Below are 20,302 nucleotides of genomic sequence, written 5' to 3' on the forward strand. Positions count from 1 at the left end.
GCAGCGCCCTGGACGTTTGTCACTATTGCATCTGGTTATTTCTTTAGCCCCTGTCTTCTGCACTAGACTGTGACGTTTATGGGGCAGAAATCAAGTCGGTTGTGTTCAGCTCTTGGTACCCAGCCGCTGGCAGCCAGCCTGGTTGGTGCACTGGATGCTCCTGGGTTCAGCCATCATTGCTCGCTTCCTGTGAACATGTCTGAGTCTTGTTCTGGAGGACGATGTCATTAACCCTTTTCTCTTCTCTGTTTCCCTTGTGCCCAACCCTCCCCTCCCCTCCCCGACGCCTCTCCTGTATCACCCCTCTCCCCCACCTCCCGCAGAGCAATGTTCTGTGATGGTGCCCGAGATGCGTGGACTGAGTCCAGGCCGCAGGCTGCCCGAGCCCACCCCCTACCCAGCTGCAGGCGGGAGCCCTGAGCCAGGGTCCGCGGGCCGCCACCGCCACGTGCTGGCTCTGCCCGAGGAGGAGGCATGGCGACCCCAGCAGTGCGCCCTGCTCGAGGCCGACGCCTCCGAGGAAGTAGGCATCCTGCCGGCCTCCCCGCACACCGCCGCCTCTGGCTTCGACAACTTCTTCCCGGTGCAGGAGGGCGAGGGCACCGGCTGGGAGGGCGGCTCCAGCCCCTTCCTCCCCGTGAGCCCCGACGTGATAAAGCGGCGGCGTGGGGGCCTCATCGAGCAGCGCGACATCATCAAGGCGCACGAGGCGCACAAGATGCAGAGCACCCCGCAGGCCCGGCGCAAGGAGTGGGAGTGAGTACTATGGGGGCGCGGGGGTCGGGCCGGGGAGCGGCCCAGCTGGGCAGCCAGGGAGGAGCGGCAGTGGGCAAGGCCCTGCCTGGGATCAGGTGGGGGGTTCCCTCGGCAAAGGGCCCATCGAGACAGATGTGTGTGCAGCCCCCATCTCACCAACCAGCTGTAGGCCAACGCCTGTCAGATGGGGTGAATCAAGCTTGCTCCCCAAAACACACCTAGTTTACTAAGAGCCATGGGAAAGGCCAGGGGTCTGTTTCACACTGACTTCCCTGGAGGGAGCTCTGTAAACCTCAGAGAAGCCACCAAAATGAGTGTCATCTAGATCTCGTCTTTCCTCTGGAGCTGCGGCTGGCCCTGCTCTTTCTAATGCCATCCTTGGGCGAATGATTCCCTTTGGGGGCCAGTCTTCAGTGGATGGAAAAGACTGACCAAGATCCATGTCCGTAACTTGACCCCTGATCGTTTTGTACAGAGTAAAAGGATCTCTGTTCTGTCTTTGGCCGCCTTTCACCTAACTTGTGCCTGTTGAGAACTTGGGTTTTTATTCCCAGGAGTCATACGTTGAAGGAAGAGAATATTTCCTTTAATTCTCAATCTTCCCAGGTTTATCCCACACCACATGGCTTTGTTTTGTCCTTTGGATGCCAGTGTTTATTTTGCGTGTTTGCGTGTCCTGTGGTCTGTATGTGTTTATCGCCTCTTGCCTTAGATTGTTGAGCTGTGAGATGCCATCAAGGGCAAAGAAACTAGCAACAGGTGCTTTTTGATCATGGTGGTCATGGTGAAACCCACCTACATGGTTCCGATGGACAGGAGTCGATGAGCTGGTCTCTGTTGGTCTTTCCCTGTGGGTGTTAGTCTGTGCGTTAGTTCATTCATTCATTCATTCATTCATCCACTCACTGAGCCCTGATGCGTGCCGGAATCCTGGGATTCAGAGAGGCACTGGGCACCCACACAGATCTCAACAAACCTTTTTTCCTGTTGTTCATTTCCCAGCGCCGTTAGTCTATTAAACCTTACCAGCTCTCTCCAAGTGCCAACAGCATTCTAAGCACCTTATCTACATTATTAACTCACTAGAGGGTGAGGTCCAGCCAGTCTGCCCCGAGGGGGGCTGATTGGGCTGGGCCGCCCGGGGGGGAGGGGCCGCAGGCAGTTGGCCAGCTGGCCCTGCCCCCAGTCGGGGTGTGGGGGCGATCAGGGTGTGGGGGCGGCCGATCAGGGGTGGAGCCGGCCCGGGGGAGGGGTCGCAGGAGGTTGGGGGGTGCCAATCGGGGCCCTGATCAGCCGGTTGGCTGCCACAGTGTGCCTCATAACGATGGGTCATTCAGGTCGTTCCGGTCATTCTGCCGTTCTGGTCGCCTGGCTTTTATATATATATAGATGCTAATCCTCGCCATTCCTGTGAGGTAGTATAATGATGGTCCACATTTAAACAGCGAGGCACAGAGGAGTTCCGTGACTTTCCAAGGCCACTCCAGGACATGCTGCGTTGTTGCTGTGAGTTGTCATTGACTCATGATTTGAACCCTGGCAGTCTGGTTCTAGAATCCATGCTTTTACCCACAGTGACAGAGGGCCGTGTATTCCAGTTCCCACAGCACTTAACTTCTTGTCTCAGGCACCCACTGAGATGCCATGGCAAGAGCACTGGCTGGGGTTCTCATGCCCAGGACCACCCAGTGGTGTGACCTCGAGTAGGTCGCCTCATCGTGGCTTTGAAAACGAATAGGAGGAAGTGGATGATCATTTGACTGCCATGCAGCTCTGATGGTTGGGATTTCTTTATATTCAGAAGCACTATATTGGTATACACCTACGTCTTGTCGAGGACGCTCAGGAAGACAACTCGAGGCCAGAGACTGTCTTGCACATTCTTCCTGCCACTCAGTGTGTCATATGGCCTAACTTGAGAATGCCTGCAATCCTCCCTGAAAAACTAGCTTCACCGCACTAGCACTATGCGAATAGCTAGCTCTGACGCCTTTCTCTAAGTTAAACGTTTGCTAGTTGGAGGAGCCGTAGTCTAATAGCAGCCGCCTACGTGGGGTGGTGGCGGGGATGGTTGGGAGACTGTGTTTTCACCTGGGCTCCATGAGAAGGTGGAACAGGCCAGACAGACCAATGGCCATATCAACCTTCCTCAGTGTAGCCATGGAGACCAGTGGCCCTGGTGGAGGAGCCACGTAGAGGTTGAGAAGGAGTGGCCGGGAGGTCAGAGGAAAGCCCGAGAGCACAGGGACAACGACGTGGAAAGAGGAGTGTGTTCATCGCAGCCGTCCGTGTGGGATGCTGCCGAGAGGGAAGATACCATGAGGTTGGGGAAGGAAGGCTGGTCTGGCAACACGGAGGCGACCATGGGAGCCGTGTCCTCGGGTGACGGGCCAGGTCCAGGGCAGTGGGGTGAAAAGAAAATTCGAGGTGGCCGGGCCAGGGCTGGAGTGTAAGTTTCTTGAAAGCAGGGCTTCGTCTGCAGCGTACAGAACAATGCCTCGTAGGTAGTTGGCTCACATTAAATACTTGTTTTAAGAACGGAAATAAGTGCACCGAGGGGAACGGAGACCTGCTCCAGCCAGCTGGCTTCCAGGGAAAGAGGCAGCTGAGTGTCCTGGGCCGGCCCTGTGGCTGTGCAGGTTGTGATTGCACAGCGCCCTTCACCTGAACAGTCAGCAGGGGGCGTGGGGCGTCTGTCCTCTGCCCGCTTCAGGGCTGCTCAGGACCCTGTGCCTCCTGCGTACCACGGAGAGACGGAGCCTTCTCCTCTCTTCTGTCTCCTGCCTCTGGCTTCTCTGACTTGCGTTCTATAGACGGATCCTCTGCTCTGGGACAGGGGCAGCCACAGTAGGAAATCAGGAAGGATTCTCTGTCAGTGTCCCTCCCCCCCCACCCCCCCCCCCCCCCGCCCAACCCCAGGGCCCACTCACCACCCACACAGCTGACTGCCCACAGCACACCCGGCAGCTTTACAAACCCTGCCTCCCTAGCACCGACTTGGGACTCTGGTGATGCACAAAGCAGACGAGGACCCAGCCTGGGAGGTTCCCAGCATTTGGTGCCCTGGGCTGGGGGGGCCAAAAGCTGGTAGTGGAAGGAGGTGAGAGGGGAGGAGGAGGCCTCACGGGAAGGGTGTTTTTTCCCTGTAGGTAACTCAGACAAAGCAGGTTTCCTTGTGCAGGCTGGTATTTCCCAAAGAACCTTAAACAAGCCCAACAACAACCCAATACATTTTTTATTGTTTTCAGAGAGGAAGGGGGAGGGAGAGAGAGATAGAAGCATCAATGATGAGAGAGAATCATTGATCGGCTGCTTCCTGCACACCCCCTACTGGGGATCAGGCCCACAACCCGGGCATGTGCCTTGACTGGGAATCGAACCGGTGACCTCCTGCTTCATAGGTCGAAGCTCAACTGCTGAGCCACACTGGCTGGGCCAAATAACCTTCTTAATAGATTTCCTCCGGCCCAGTGTGCGGGTTACAGACCTCTCGGCTAACACTAAGTATCCCTTGTGTGTTAGTTTTTAGTTTTAGCAAGTGGGCATGAAACCATGTTTTATTGGTATTTTAATATAATTCTGTTCAGTTTGCAAAATGTTTTCATATGTACTATCTCACCTGGCCCTTTCAATGACCCTATGAACTAGCTGTTATCATCCCTAATTTACAGTAAGGAAAAGTGGGCCTCAAAGTTACAGGTGGTGCTAGGTTGAAAGACCCAGGTCGTCATGATGACCGCCACCATTTACTGGCTATGTGCTAGGGGCTTTGCATGCATCGTGTATTATAATGGAAATTATAAAGACTAGAAACATCTCATCTGGGACCCTTACTGCGTATGGATTTGGAAGAAAGGAAATTCTGTGTAACTTGCAAGTCTGCGTAGGTTGGTAAAACTTACTCTGTGGTTCAGTAATCATAGTACTTATCACACTCTTGTAATTGCCTGTTTACACATCTGTATCCTCCACTAGACTACGAAGCAGAGAAGCGTGTCTGCTCCCCATTGTGTCTCTGTCACTTACAACATTGCCCAGCACATAACAGACACTTAATAGATATTTGCAAGATGAACACACACAATGTGATTTTACAAACGAGGAAACTCAGGCTTGATGAGTGGCAGTCGTCACACAGTATCACACACCTTAGAGAGGATTCACATCAGGAACCTCTGACGTCAACGCCTATCTCGTTCCCCTGGGACTTTCTGCCCACGTCAGTAGCCCCTGTGTGAGGACACAGCGCTCAGCAAATGGCAGGAACCCAGTTCCTAGCAGGTGGGGTTGATTCTAGCAATGCTCCCTGTAAACTGTGGGACCTCTCTCCCTGTTTAGAGTAGAGATGGGCAATAGTACTTACCTTGCAGGTGTGCTGCAAATTGTGACCACCTTCATTTGATCACATACGCTGGCGTGGGTCCTCAAAATGCTGGTGAACCTCGGGGTTATCCAGGGCCCCTGCTCTTCCTGCCCCATCTTCCTGGGTGACCTCAAGCAGGTCCACGTATCTGCAGATGATTCCCACAGGTGGATTTCTTAAGAACCCTGACTTTTGTAGCCAGATGCTAGCCTGGCATCTTCACGCTGTGGTCCAATCAGCATCTACTAGTAAAGCTTAGCTTGGCTAAAGCAAAGCTCTTGGTCCTCTACTGACCCAACCTGGCCCCCTCAGTCCTCCCATCTACCCAGCTGCTCAAGCCAAAGATTCCCATTTCTCTCTTTCCCTTCCGCCCACTTCTGACCAGTCAGCAAGCCCTGTCAACACATCTCCCAAACATATTCCAAGCTTGGACACTTCTCCATCCCCACGAGTGCTTTCTCTTCTAAGCCATTGCAATGGCCTCCTAATTGGCTTCTCTCCTTACATCTTTGCTTCTCTGTAACCAGGAATGTGTCTGTTCACACAGTAGACAGGGAACTTGAGAACGATATAAATCAAATACCTGTGACATAATTTTCTTTGCACTCAGAGAAAAATCCAAGCCGCCTTCCCTGGCTCACAAGCCTATACCACGCTGTCTTTGAGTGGCTCCTGACCTCACTGCTGTGGCTCTCTCCCTTGCTCTCTATACTTCTGCTTACTGACCTTCTTCCCGGCCAGGCCTAGCCTGCTGTGTCTCTGCCCTGGCTCCTCCCTCTGCCTGGAATGTTCTTTCTCCAGCTCTTAACAAGGTTGTTCCATTCTTGTCATTGAGACCTCGGCTTAAATGCTGCCTCCTCAGAGAGGTTGCCCTTCACCACATAGTCTAAAATAGGCACCTGGTAACTCTGGGTCACATTGCCCTGTGCAGTCGACTGTCTCCCCTATAAGAGTGGAAGTGTCACACTACCTTGTCCAGCAGCTCCAGTGCTGGGGGCAGTGCCTGGCACCTAGACTCTCTGTGAGTACTTGTGAGTGAATGAATGAATGAATGAGTGAGTGAGTGAATGCTAAACAATAGCATATGAGTATGATATAGATGCTCACCCCACCTGTGACAGCCCCAAGACATATTGTCAGGTCTTTCCACGGAGCTCAGGACCCCAGGGGCCTAGGTCTAGACCAGGTCAGCCCCTGGGATGTGCAGTGAGAGTCCTGGGCTGTGAAAACCAGGCTGTTTGGGTTCCATCCTCCTTCACGCCTTTGTTTGATCACCACTGAATGCGCATTATTCAGCCTTGGAAGAATATTCAAACTCTCTGACCTCCTTTCCTCCTTTGTGAGAGGACAGCGACCCCAGTGAGTCTCTTGAATTGTTTCGAAGAGCATGTGACATACTTAGTTCATGTTTGGTTGTTTTCTCTTGCTGTCTCCCCCCTCACATTCGGGACCCTGCCGCTTGCCATCGCTGTCCCTACGGCAGGGCCTGGGGGGCGCAGAAGCCTGTGGCGCATAGGGAGCAGTCGGGCTGTGATCAGCTGCAACCGCAGTGGCCCCAGCTGCTCTTGGGATTAAATGAGGAAACACACAGTGCCCGGCACATGGTACAGAGTCAGTGCACATCAGCCATTACAGACGTCTCGACCTCGAAGCTTCTGGTTGAATTTGAAAAGCCATTGGGCCACTTTTTCTCTGGACTCTTGAAAGGCAGCTGACCCTTTGTGGTCAGGCGAGGTGGGGACTTCGTTCCACATGCTGCCACTTGCTGGCAAAATCAGGCATCACCTGGGTTAGTTCTTAGAATCTCAGGGTCTGTAGAAATTCACAAAGGCTCACGGATAGAAGTTGTTTAGTTAGATAGAAGTGCTTTGTTGAATGATTTGATATTTTTTTAAAAAATATTTTTTATTGATTTTTTTTACAGAGAGGAAGGGAGAGGGATAGAGAGTTAGAAACATCGATGAGAGAGAAACATCCATCAGCTGCCTCCTGCACTCCTCCTACTGGGGATGTGCCCGCAACCAATGTACATGCCCTTGACCGGAATCGAACCTGGGACCTTTCAGTCCGCAGGCCGATGCTCTATCCACTGAGCCAAACCGGTTAGGGCAATTTGATATTTTAATACCATTTAAGTTTGTATGCATTTAGGGGGGGCAGAAATCTCCACATCACTGTAGTCCCCCCCACTCCCCACTGCCTCAGACAGGGCTCATTCACTTAGATGACCAGCACCTAAGTGTGACTTAGGCACCCGAGTCTGCAGCCATGGAGGGTCCAGCCCCCTGGCTCAGCGACGAGGCGTTTCAGGCTCTGCGGGTTGTGGGAGGACAGACTTGCAGAAACCTGAGCATTTCCCCGGGGAACACAGGAATCGTGCGCCTGCGACACGGTTATCACCAGCCAACAACATGTTTGAGAACGGAGCCAAGTAGGGACCTGGAGCATATGCCCTGCCTTCTTAGGATTCTGAGCAGAACAGGAAGCCACCGAGAATCCGGACAACTGGGCTTCCCCCCTGGCAAGTGACACAGTTTAGGTGACTCCTGGATACTGGCGCTGTGATGGGCCTTTGGGGGGGACGTCAGCACACATCTTTGGATTTCTTCTCCGGCCCTTTTCCTGGATTTGACAAAAGGGTCTCTTTCTAGGTCTGGTCCCCAGTGACTGGCCTTTCTCTACCCCTTTCCCCGCTTCAAACCTCCTGGCAGTTGTATAAACGCTTCCCCTAGAGAACAGGATACGCGTGGTGGGGAGTGAGCAGTGTGCTTCCTGGGCCAGCTCGCTCGCTCTGGTGACTCTCACCTGTGCTCCTTCCCGAAGCCACTGCATGGCCCTAGAGAAAGCAGAAGTGTCTTCATTTTCTCCAGAGCATGGTGCCCGGAGCCAGGGCCCAGCGGGGTCAAGTGTGTCTCTGTTGGCCTGGTTCTTTCCTTCAAGGTCACACCAAGGACGAGGGGCAGGGGAGAAGAGTTTGTGACTGCAGCCTGGTGCTCAGTCCTGACGGGCCCAAGTGTCCAGTCCATGTCTGTGCTTTGCTTTTATGGCACCATCAGAGCCTTATCCCTGTTTTGAGGGGCTGGTGAGCCAGTCGCTCCTCCTCCCCACCCCTGCCACCTCCATTCAGCTGGCATGGGCCATGCCTGAGTATCTTCAGGAGACTGTTCAGCCTCCCCAACATGTCAAGATATGAAGATTCTTCTTCCTGAGCCACCTTGTAGAAGAAAATGGAAAAAGTGGCGCCCTCTAGTGTGAGCTGCACAATTTGTCCCACTTTCCCTGTTTCTTGATAAATTATTTCTTGTTTCATGGTGCCCCCAAGTGGCCATGCCTGTGTACTACACCCACCGTGTCTCACATGGAATCTTTTCACAGAAAGTTACCAAGCTGGAACCCAGGAGTAGCCTAGTGGTCACCCATCATGTCCCGGGTAAGGACACAGAAGCCAGGAGGTGGAAGGGCCTTGCAGAGCAGGGTGAGAACCCGGGGATGCCGGTCTCATCCGGGGCTTCCCAAGAGCTCACCTGGACGCATGGTTGGAGATAAGCCTAGGCTGTTTTTCTTTGGATGTCACTGGATGGATGAAGACACGTGTAGAAAAAGAAATACTCACTGCTGAAGAACACACACACACACACACACACACACACACACACACACAATGTGCCTGCATTATTTCAGACACTGTGATAAACAAGATCTTTAAAAACACCATCTCACACAATTTTTCATTGAATGTTCAGGTGCGAACGTGAGGCACAGAGAAAGAAGTGCATTGCCCAGGCCATGCGGCCAGTCTGCTGTGCTCTTTAGACTCTGCTGCTTCCCATGACTGCGCCTCCTCTCAGCCCGGCACCCTGGGGAGGACTCCTACCCGACCTGCCCGTCTTTTTCCTCTTCTTCTGCTTTTGGCTCTCTCTCTCTCTCTCTCTCTCTCTCTCTCTCTCTCTCTCTCTCTCTCCAAAGCCCAAAGAGAAGAAGGAATGAATAAATGCAGAGCTGGAAACATTTGCCCCCCCCCTTCCTTCCCTTCTGCCCCTTACCTGGGGACCTCTGTGCAGACCCTCTTTTGTGCTGCACACATCCTGGTACCCAGCCCCCTGGTCCTGTCAGACTGTCACCTCACTGCCTGCTGATCTTAGTGACAGGAAGCCTAGGTCGCTTCCCAAGTGTATGGAGCGCACAGGGAGGCGTTAGGTAAGTCCCCTTTCTGCTCACAGAGTGCGGAAGTACTTAGTCCTCGGGGCCAGTGCTCCTGGGGGTGGGGGTTCGCCTGACATACCTGACCTGGGTACCCTGCGGTCAAGTCCACGTCATCATGGTGGTGGCTCTCGTTCTCATATTTCTTACTTAAGCTGGAAAAAGACTTGTGTCTCCTTTTCCATCTGTTGTGACCATCATATTAGACATAGAGGTCTGCATTTTTCTTTTCTTCTTTTGCTTTTAAAAAATTAACACTGTGTCATGGGCACCTCTCCTTGGCAGCTCTGGAGAGATGCCCATCCCGTCTCTTTAAGGCTGTGCAGCGTTCCTTAGCACCGACCTGCAGTTACTCACCCTGCCGCTCCCCAGGGGAGCTTCTGCTGCCTTTGTCGTTCCCAGCAGGGCCCCGCCCCACTGTGCCTTCTGTGGGACAGAGTCCTGGGAGGGGCTGCGGAGGGAGGAGGCTTTCCCACACCGTGCCCTCGCCCCTGAGGACTGGTGCCTCTCCTCATCACCCCTCCTGTCATCTGGGCCTCAGATTGAAAGGTGAACTTTCGCAGCCTGTGTTCTCTCTCCGGCCCCTCCGGAGAGGCCCCATGAATTAATCATCTGCCAGCAGGAAACAGAGCGATGGAGTCATTAATTGTCAGCCAGTGTGCCTACCCTCTCCTGCTCGCTAATGAGCACGCTGACAGCTTCGGTTTCATCCCGAGCCAGAGCCACGCTTCGGGGACGCGTGTGGCCCAGCTTGTGGCATCCGGCGCAGAGGGGAGAACTCTGGAGCCTCCCTGGGTGGGCTGGGGGGCAGCCTGGCCAGAGGCTTGCTGAGTTCAGAAGTTCCTCCAGGGAACCCTGTGTGCTGCCTGGTGGAGGGAGCCCATGGGAACGGGCCAGGGTCGGGGCGGGCATGGGGGTCAGTGTCCAGGTGGCGTCGATGGTATGGGCTGTTCTCCGGCCCACGCGGCAGGTTAGTGATCCCGGTTCTGCCGCAGGTGAACGGTACGTGCCCCGCTGTGTTGGGTGGAGTCGTCTCAGGGAGGAGCCTGCCTTCAAACCACAGGCTCCCTCTCGGGGGAGGAGGCCCGGGAAGATCACTGCACACACGTACTGTCCCCACCCCACGGCCCTCGTTCCCAGCACGCGCTCCAGGGTGTGTAACGTTAGGCCTGGCAGTGCGCAGCGCCAGCTCACGTGGGATTGCTCTAGAAAGGTTCTGCAGAGGAAGCTGCCACCATTGGGCCTGGCCAAGCCTCTTCGCTTCTCTGGGTGCTGTTTGCACTGTGGGTTGGAGGTGGCACCCCCACTGCTGTTGCCAAGGGCAGAGGTGGTAGGGCCAGCTGCTGTTTCAATCCCAGCTCTGGCCCCTGCAGGCTGGGTGGCGGTGGGTCAGTCACCTCACCTCTCTGGGCCTCAGTTCCTTCATCCCTTCTTATATAGAGCCCATCTTCGTTTGAAATGGAGGCAAACATCAATCAAATAAAAATCACCCTTTTCCGTGTTTGTAAGCTGGTTGACAGATGGACCCCAGTTGAAACCTTTCAGGCCCCCTGGCTGGGACTCAGCCTCCTCCCCATGCTCCCCACGTAGGCCGTGGAGCCACTTCGGGGCCATGTGTTTGGACACAGAGTCACCTCCTTCGGGCTGGGGTGCAGGTGCCACTTCCTCCTCCACTTGGCCGTGGGCGCTGAGGGCCAGGCTCTGTCAGACTCTCCTCGGTCCTCCATGCCCAGGACGTCTGCCTACCCCAGGAAGGGAGGAGGCAGGGCGGGGCAGAGGGAGAAGTTGGGCTGGGATGCATCTCAACGAAGACCTCGGGTGACCTCACGGTGGGGCGGCTGGGGACTCCGAAGCTTGAATGCCTTTACAGAGTTGTCCTCAGTTGCCTCAAAGAGGCCAGGCCTGTCTGTTCCCTCATTGGCCAGTCGTTGTGTGCAGACTGTCCCACCAGGTGGTGTCATGGCCCTGGTGCAGGTGGCCAGCTTCAGCCAGGGCAGATCCCCGGCGGCTGACAGCCATGGCCTCTGTGCCAACAGTGTGCCGGCGGCTGGGGCATAGGCCCTGCTGTCCTGGGGGAGACAGGCACGTCACAGCATCCACTATGCTGCGGTGGGGGCTGCTGGCCTGGCTGCTCGGGCACCACGCAGAGGGAGGGCGTCGAGTCCCACCATCCCTGCAGCCCAGCCTTGCCCCTGAGCAGAGGCACAGGGCCTGGCCAGAACCTTCTGGAACACCAGCGGGGACTTGCTCCCTGAGGGCGCTCCTGTGGTGAGTGCTTGCCTCTCTGCTCCGAGCTCTCTCCACGCCTGTGCAGACGGGTCGGGTAGGCGCCTCTTGGTTGGAGCCTCTCGGTGGGGGTCTGAGTCTCTCCTCACCTTGGCCTGTGAGGATGCTCTGCCTCCCGGCTCTCTGCAGGTGCTCCCAGCATAGTGAGAGCTGAGAGTCTTTGGAATTAGGCAGACCTGGTGTGTTCCGCATAGCCTGGCATCTAGGCGGTAAATTGTTCCTCTACATCTGTTGCAAATTAATCCAACCCTGAGGAGGGGGTCATGGGACCCTCTGATGGTCAGAAGCACAGGTAACAATCTGGATCTGTCACCCGCATCTGAAGTGGGAGGGCTGAGGGGGTGTCTTGTGGGACTGAACCCCTAACCTGTGGAATCGGATGCTGTCTCCTGGTTGAAAGTGTCAGAACTGCATTGAATTGTAGGTCATCCAGCTGGTGGCCTGAGGATTGTTCTCGGTGTGGGAACACCGCCCTGCCCCCCACTCCCCCGCCCTCACCCCCACACACACATTGGAATTGGGTCCCGAGACCTAAAAAACTATCTTACCTTGGAATTTACCTCCCTTCCGAGGTGGAGGGAGGGAATGACCCTTGACGTATGACCCGCCCGTCATTATTCTTCACCTTCATCTGTTTCCCTCCCTGCTTTTCCAGATGAAGCCTGTGAAGCCTGGTCCCCCGTGTCTGGCCTCGGCCTCGCCCTGGGGAAGCCCTGGGTGCTGCCTCCCAGTCCTGTTTGATCCGGGCAGTTTAATGTTCTCTCAATCTTGCATTCCATTGCCTGTAAAATCTTCAACCATTTACAGACATGTAACGATACAGATTATTTCCCCTCTCATTACAAAGACACACTCCTTGGGAAACAATTGGAGAATATGGAAGAGTTTAAAGAAGAACATAAAAATCACTCAGCATCCACTCACTCCAGTCTAAGCATTGTTAACATTTGGTGTGTTTTTCCCTCTGGTCTTTTTTTTTTTTTTTTTTTTAGCATTATATGTAACATACAGACATGTTTTTAATTTCTTCCCCCTGTCCCCCCAAATTGTTTTTAATATGTAGTTTTCTATCCTGCCTTTTTTTACTTGTCATTATACTGGGAGGAGTAGAACAACATTGTTCAATATTGTTTGAAACCCTGATTTGTAATGGCTGATGGTTGACGTTCAGGGGAGAGTTTGGTGCGATGATGCTGTTGTTAAGTGACCGATACAGATAGACTTAGTTCATGTCCTGCTTCTCAGTCTTCCTCCCCACAGAGCTCTTTACCAAGGGAACTACAGTAGGTCCTCGTTTTACGTCGGAGATCTGTTCCTACGACTGTAGTAAATAAATAATAATGAACATAAAGCACATATGTACATACGTCAAAATGATGGAACTTTTTTTTTAAATAAATAAATGGGAGATGGCGATGTAACCACAAAATGACGTACATTGAGTCCGACGTAACCTGAGGGCTGTCTGTACAAGGAGGAGGTATCTATCTATATATAAAAGCCTAATATGCAGTGTCCACTAGGGAGTTTGACTGGGAGTTCAATCACTCGCTATGACATGTGCTGACCACCAGGGGGTGATGTGAAATGAAGGAAGGCCCTGGCCAGCAGCTGGCAGCCACTCTGGACCCTACCCGTGTGTGAATTTCGTGCACCAGGCCTCTAGTTGTATTATATTTTAGCTCGGCCCGAGCACCTGCAACCAGCATGTCCACGTTCCTGTGCCCATTGGTCTAAGGGAAGCCTCCACTCCCCACCTCTGGAACCTTAGAGGACCTTGATGGGCCTTGGGTGTGATTTACTTACATGGCTCTGTGTGGCTTTGGGCAGACAACTTAACCTCTCTGGGTATATCCTCATCTGTGTAATGGGGATCACAAACATGCTCACCCCTTAGCATTTTGCACAGATTAAATGAGGTGAGCATATAATGTGCTTATCACTGTACCTGGCAGATAGTAAACGATCAATAAGCATTAGTTGTACCACTTTCTTAGCATTGGGCATTTACGTGGTTTTAAAGCTTTTCACTATTATAATTTATCAATATTCAACAAATACTTACTGAGTACTTATTAAGTGCCGGGGGAGCCATGCTTAGACAGGTGTCTGAGGTCATGGAGTTTAAATTTTGGTGGAGAGACAAGATAAATAGACACGGTAAGTTCAGGCGATGCCAAGGGCGACGAGTAAAATTAAACCAGATAATACGTTGAACCAAGGAAGGGGTGGCAACTTCAGGTAGGGTGGTCAGGGAGGACCTTTCTGAAAAGCGACCTGAAGGACAAGGAGATCTGGGAAAGGGTGAGTTGGAAGACTCTGAAGTGGGAATGAATTGGGTGGCGAAGTTCAGTCAAAATTCAGAAGCAGTGAGTGAGCAAAGAGCGGGTGGGGAGGGCCTGGGAGGTGGGCAGGGGCCACCTGTCAGAGAGAGCTTTGGTGGGCAGGGCAAGGAGTGTGGACTTTATCGCAAAGTGGAAATGACACCCACTGGAGGGTTTCCTGTTTGGAGTGACATCAGTCAGTGGTCACTTGCCTCACCTGGGCTCCTGAGAGCCAATTATGCCTGTCCCTTCCCGGCTAACGGTTGAGTGACATCACATCGGTGGTTTGAAACTGCCGTGGTGCGAGTATTTGCACCACAGGAATGTGTAGCAGGGGCTGCAGGTACCTTGACCAGCCCGGCCCTGGGACGAGCCTTCGAGGTTTTACAAACCCTTCTTCAGCTGCTCTGTGGAGAATGCATTATAGGGGGATGACACTGCAGTGCGCATTCTAGAACATACTGTTTTGACAGTAGTTCTGAGTATTTCTTTAGGAGGAATTATTAGAAGCGATATTACAGCATAGAATTATCTAATTGCTCCCTACGGAAAGTTTTCACCAATTTATACTTCCACTAGCAGTGAGAGACAGTTTTCCTGTACCCTTACTAATAGTGATTATTAGCAAGGAGAAAAGAAATAGAAAAAACAAAAATTGTTAAACTTATTATCCTATTTGATTATTAATGACTGGATGTTTGTCGGTCATTTGTGTATCTTCTTTATTGAATTATTTATTCATGTCCTGGGCTCCATTTTTAAAATGGGTGTTTATATTTTTCTTATTGATTTGTCAGAACTCTTTGTACATTTAAAGATTAATTTTTGTCATGGCAAATATTTTTCCTTAATTTATTTTTTACTCTTTTTTAATATATAGGAGTGTTACATTTGTAAGGAATAATATCTATGTTGTTTATTCCAGTGCCTTCCTGTTTAAAAAACACTTCTCCATTTGAGGCCAGAGGAATATTCATTTAAATTTTACTTGCATTAAAAAAAAATACATTCTTAATCCACCTGGAATTTATTTTGGTTTAAGATCTTAGGTAATATTTCAACACTATTCTAAATGATTAACCAGCTTAACCCAAAACTAAACAGGGTATGGCAAAAGTAGATTTACAGTTGTGAGTACGTGAAACAGGGTTTATTCTTGTGTTATTGTTTATTAATTATTATTTTCCACATGAACAATTGTAAACCTACTTTTGCCTACCCTGTATGTTGAACAAGTATTTCTTCCTTCACCAGTACCCGTATCATCATCTACAATTTGTATATTAGGGCCTGTTTCTGTCTCTGTGTAGTTCCATTGATCTTTTATTTCCTCATTACCACGCTGTTTTAATTTTTAGCTTTATAATATATTAGAATATCTGCTAAGGCAAAGTCCCATTTAGTACACTTTAGAATCACTTTGCAATAATAGAAAAAAATGAAGATTTTGTTGGGAATTTCAACAACCTTTAATTGGTTTGGTTAGAAAGGACATTTGTAAAACTAATTTCTTCCATCTTGGACCATGGTATTTATTCAAGACTTCTCTTACCTTTTGCAGTAAAATATTATAATTTCCATTCTTTATACAAATCCTATATCTATGTATCTTATTAAGCGATTTTTTTCCACCCAGATATAGTTGTCTGTTGCTGTTATGAACAAGAAACTTTTTTTCTGACATGTTATCAGTAATCTACAAAGTAAATCGTTTCTCTGAGTTCTGGGCACGCTATAACATTTTGTACACGTATGTTGAACATATATTGGTGTTGCATCAAAATTCGAACATCCAGGGCCCCTAAAGCTCTGCCTCGGGCACCGTCTGTCCTTCCAGCTCCAGCTCCTCACCTTCTCTGCCTCTGCCCCTGGGCCCTGGCCATCTCCTTCTCTCACAGCTAAGCTCTTCACTTTACCACTTTGCACAGTCTGTTCCTTTTACCTGGAACTTCCCATCCTGTTCTCTGTGCAGGTGATTCCTCTTCACCCTTCAGGTCAGGGCTCCCATCTCCTCTCTCCCCAGGGGGATTCCTGGCCCCACTTTCCGTCTGCAGTTACTTATTTGCAAGAGCCATGGCCATTTACTTATCAAGTTATTCCCAATGCTGAGGACAGTACCTCACATAATAGACTCTCAAAATATGTTCTGGCAAACTAATTAATTCTAACAGGCAGGGAGTTCTTCTACCTGCAATGTCCAGGATTGGCTTATTGCAGCTTAATGCTATTTCTGGAGTTGGGTATCTCAAGTCCAAAAAGAGTTCAGTGATTGATAACAAACTATTATGCAATAAAATGCAACTAAACATGTTGCCCATTAACCACGGGCAACTAAGAACTCTCACTAATACAGATTCGAGTGGCACTGCCAGGACTTGCCTGCGTCCTCACCCAGCAGACCACCCACGCTATGTGCCACCTGCAGCCTCGTGTCCCCACAGGCCTCCCCTTCTCACAACACGGCTCATGTGTGCAATCTACCTTCCGACAGTTTCAGATTATCTTTTTAAATTTCCCTCATCTGCTCTCGATCTCATCCTTTCATCTTCTGCACTCGCGGTCTCTCTTCCAGATCATTTCCACCCATGTAAACACGTGCCCTGGACTCTCACACTTACAAACAGCAGCCTTCCCTGACCGCCACCCCTCTGCATCCTCTCCCATGTTCCCACCCTCCATCCCAGCAAGACTTCCTTGGAGAGTTGTCAGCAGTGGTGTCTACCTCCTCATCAGCTGTTCCCCGCTCCGCCCTCTCCATAGGTTCTGTTTGCTACAACTGCTCTTGTTCAAGTCCTTAGTGGTGTCCTTGTTACTGAGGCCCAAGGCTCCTTCTCTGCACTTATTTTATTTGCTTTCTCAGACTGTTTGGCACAGAGGACTCCTCTCTCATCCTTGAGACGTTTATTCCTCTTGGCTTGGTGAAGCACACTCTTCCACTTTCCCTCCTCTCTCTGGCTGTTCCTTGCGGTCTCTGTTGCTGGTCTTTCTCTCTGCCAGACCCCTAACATCGGTGTGCCCCAGGGCTGGGTCCTGGCCCTCTTCTCTTCTCTGTCCATATCTACCCCCTAGGACCTCATTCCTTCTTACAGGTCTACCCAAATCCACATGCAGGTGACGCCCACATTTATAGATCCAGCCTTCACCTGTCCTCTGAGGTCCTGAGGCTTAAGTCCAGCTGCATCCTTGACATTTTAACTCAGGTGTATAGCGGGCACCTTCAACTTAACAAAGCAGAACTTTCGACCTACCCCATCCTCCAGGCTGTTCCTTCCTCACGTCTTCCCTGCTCCACATGACACCACCATCCACAGTGTGGCTCCAATCCCAGCTTATGCCGAAGAGCGAAGGGAGGCCTGTGGGGGCAGTGACAGCCACGTCCCCCAAGGACGCCGTCACCGGGGTGTGTGCTCTCTCCAACATGGCCCTCCACATCTTGCCGTAGATGCCACAGGACACGATTGGCGAGGCCAGTTCTGTCTGCCCACCACTCCCACTTCTTGTCCCTTCTTCTCAGCAGTGTGGACTCTCAACAGCTCTAGAAGCAGAGGCACTGTGGGCTAGTTTGGCAGTGGGAACCTGTCAGCTCAAAGTCATGCCCATGCCAGGGGAGGTGGGCTTCCTGGTGTCTGGGTCGTGAACCCCTGCATGCCCGTGACGTGGAGCAGGAATTGTGGCGGAGGGATGGTGCAGTCATAGATATCCATCCAGGCCAGTCGGCTTCTTCTGTTCCAATCCCATTCTCAGTGTTTTTTTTTTTTTTTTTTTTTTTTATAAATATGCATTTTGTTTTTGCCTATTTTTTCTTTATCATCATGGGTATTTTGGTGGGGAGTGGGTGAAGTCTTAATCAAAGACTGTCAGTCAGATGGTATTTTAAGGTAGAAATCCCCAGAAATGTGCAAATGTAAGCAATTACTAGAAACTTCTCTACACCCACCAGAATGACAAAATTCAGAAAGGTGGCTGGTTCCCATGTGGACACGGATGTGGGGAGATGGGAATTTCAGGGACTGCTGGTGAGAGCCCAACTGGCACAAGCACTTTGGCAGATTCTGGTGACATTAAACGTGTATGACCGAGGATCCAGAAATCCCACTCAGGTGAGTATATCTGGAGAAATCCTTGGTCGAGGTCCCAAAGGCCATGTCCAAGGATCTCATCGCAGTGTTGGTGGTAACAGCCAGGAGTTAGCGGTCCTGGTGCCCGTTGCAAAGGGAGTAGACAGGTACAGCGTGGGGAAGCAGTTCTGGGACATGTGGTAGAGAAGCAGGAGTCTGCATACACACAGCAACGTGTGTGCGTTAAAAACAACAGGGATGAGTGAAAAATCAGACACTGGATGAAATTCATAGCCTAACAAGGTGTAGGTAACTTCCCCCTCTCACATTTTATAAAGATTCACGCATATTTACGTTTATAAGTTAAACGTGTCAGGGAGGGTGCCCACGCCGGGGGAGGGGCTGGCAAAGGCTGTTGGGGACGAAGAGGAAGAAGCTTTGTTGCCTCCTGAGTCATTTCAGGGACAGAGAATATGATAAAATCAAAGAAGGTTCAGATTGGAAATATTTCTGCCATGAATTTCAGAAGACTAGATCATATTTTCCAAATGTGGTGTCTTTGTTTATTGTGTTTTTTTTTGTTGAAGAACTATCTTTAAAGCCCAGGTGACTGACTAGCGTGTGGAGGCCATGCCTTTGAGATGGCCCTTAGGGCAGGATGTTGTGTCCCTCCTGCTCCCAGATTGCTCCACGTTGCAGATGGTGTGAAACCACTCGGCACCGTCAGTCACTCTCCGGTCTAGAGGCTGAGCCCCTAATGACAAGGCTGCACCCACTCACCTCGGCGTCCCCCGCACCTAGCGCCGTGATGGGCAGCGACAGGCTCTCGGCACTTGCTGGACAGTTTTAATCACATCACTTCCTTGGCAGCTTTCCTCGTAGTTATGCTTGCCCTGGCTAGAGGCTTATCAAGGCATCTTTCCCCAAAAAAGGCAGGTCTAGCCCAGAGAGACAGTCTGGTACTATCTACCATCTGATCACAGGTACAAAGCATTGAAACAGACTTTCCTACAAGAAGGCCAAACCCATCCCCGCGAGGAGACAGCATCTTTCCCACTTAAGAAGCACCTTTGTGGAGTTCTGTTCAAGTTCACCCAGTCTCCCAAATATAGGTTGCATGCCTACTAAGTGCAAGGGGACAGAAGTAGGGGCTGTTCCAGCGAGATGCCCAGAACCCTCTAGACTGCGTGGTAAACACATTGTGGTACATGGCGTTCAAGTCTTTATGCAACAATAGGAACAACAGGAAATAATCAGGACTTACAGTTATAGAACGCTTTCTACTTTTCAGAAGTTCTTTACGTCAGTTATCTCAGCGTGATTTGGTGACCACAGCCTCAGGCAGTACCTGTGACCAGGTAGAAGCTTTCTTGGGAAAACGGCCTCCAGCATGGGGCTTCCTATTTTGGGGGTTGCGTGAGTGTGCGGGGGAGGGCGGGATGGGACAGGGACAATGCCGTGCGTGTCTACAGAAGGAGGTGACAGAGCCGAGACTGAGAAACTTCCGTCCCTAGGAGTGAAACCTTACATTACTGATTCCCAGTCCTGCTTCCTGGTTCCCCACGGGTGTCTTGAAATTCTTCAAAGGAAATTAATTGTAATTTGCTTCAATTTTTCAAATACCCGTGCGTGCTGCGCAGCACAATGCTTCCGGGCAGGGGTGGCCCAGAGGAGGTGGACTGGAAGTTGTATGTGTGTCAGAGGAGCTGTCAGTCAGCCAGAGAACAGTAGGAACTGAAACACCCCCAAATTCGGGGGAGTGATTGGTCTGAGCTCTTACCTGCAGGGTAGGCAGAGGCAAAAGGGAGTGGTGTCGGTTCCTGAAAAGTGGATACAGCTTCTTGGTGGCCAGGGTGACTCCGTGCTCTCCACGGAAGGTGCCCTGTCTGGGGCCACAGCTGTTAAGCTGCCCAGCTGGTCCCAGAGTCTGGAAAAGCAGGCTCCCCAGTCCCCAGGGAGGCTGTCAAATCTGTGCTCACAGTGGGCGGTGAGGCCTCATTTTACCGTTGTTACTATTAACTGGTTAAGTTATTGATTCAGTGCCCTTCACGTTTGTTTGTTGATACCTGCTCAGTCAAACAACACAATGGCGGTGGCCATTCTTTTCCTTCCCTCCCTAAACTCCCACGCCAGGCTTGCCTGCTGGAGCGTGTGGTGAACGCAGACACGTGGGCCACAGTGCGTTCTGGGCTCGGAACTTGAGAGGCATCGCCTTGGCTGGAGGAGCCCCTGCTGACTGGGCCTGGGAAGGACCCACAAGTGCCGAGTGCCGTCTCTGTCTTCTTCCTCATGCCCTGCTGGGCTTGCATGGACGT

The 20,302-nt window shown here is 51.4% G+C and overlaps 1 protein-coding gene across 1 annotated transcript in view; it reads left to right on the forward strand.

The window, feature by feature from the left end:
* The window catches only part of CACNA1E (calcium voltage-gated channel subunit alpha1 E), a 428,883-nt gene that overhangs the window by 105,707 nt on the left and 302,874 nt on the right, over window positions 1-20,302 (forward strand). The window contains exon 3 of the mRNA XM_079761136.1: window positions 324-756. Within this exon, the coding sequence (XP_079617262.1) occupies window positions 338-756 (419 nt within the window). The 5' untranslated portion in view covers window positions 324-337. The remainder of the gene's footprint in view (window positions 1-323; window positions 757-20,302) is intronic.

This window comes from Cnephaeus nilssonii, assembly GCF_951640355.1.
Source record: "Cnephaeus nilssonii genome assembly, chromosome: 21".
In the NCBI taxonomy this organism is placed as follows: domain Eukaryota; kingdom Metazoa; phylum Chordata; class Mammalia; order Chiroptera; family Vespertilionidae; genus Cnephaeus; species Cnephaeus nilssonii.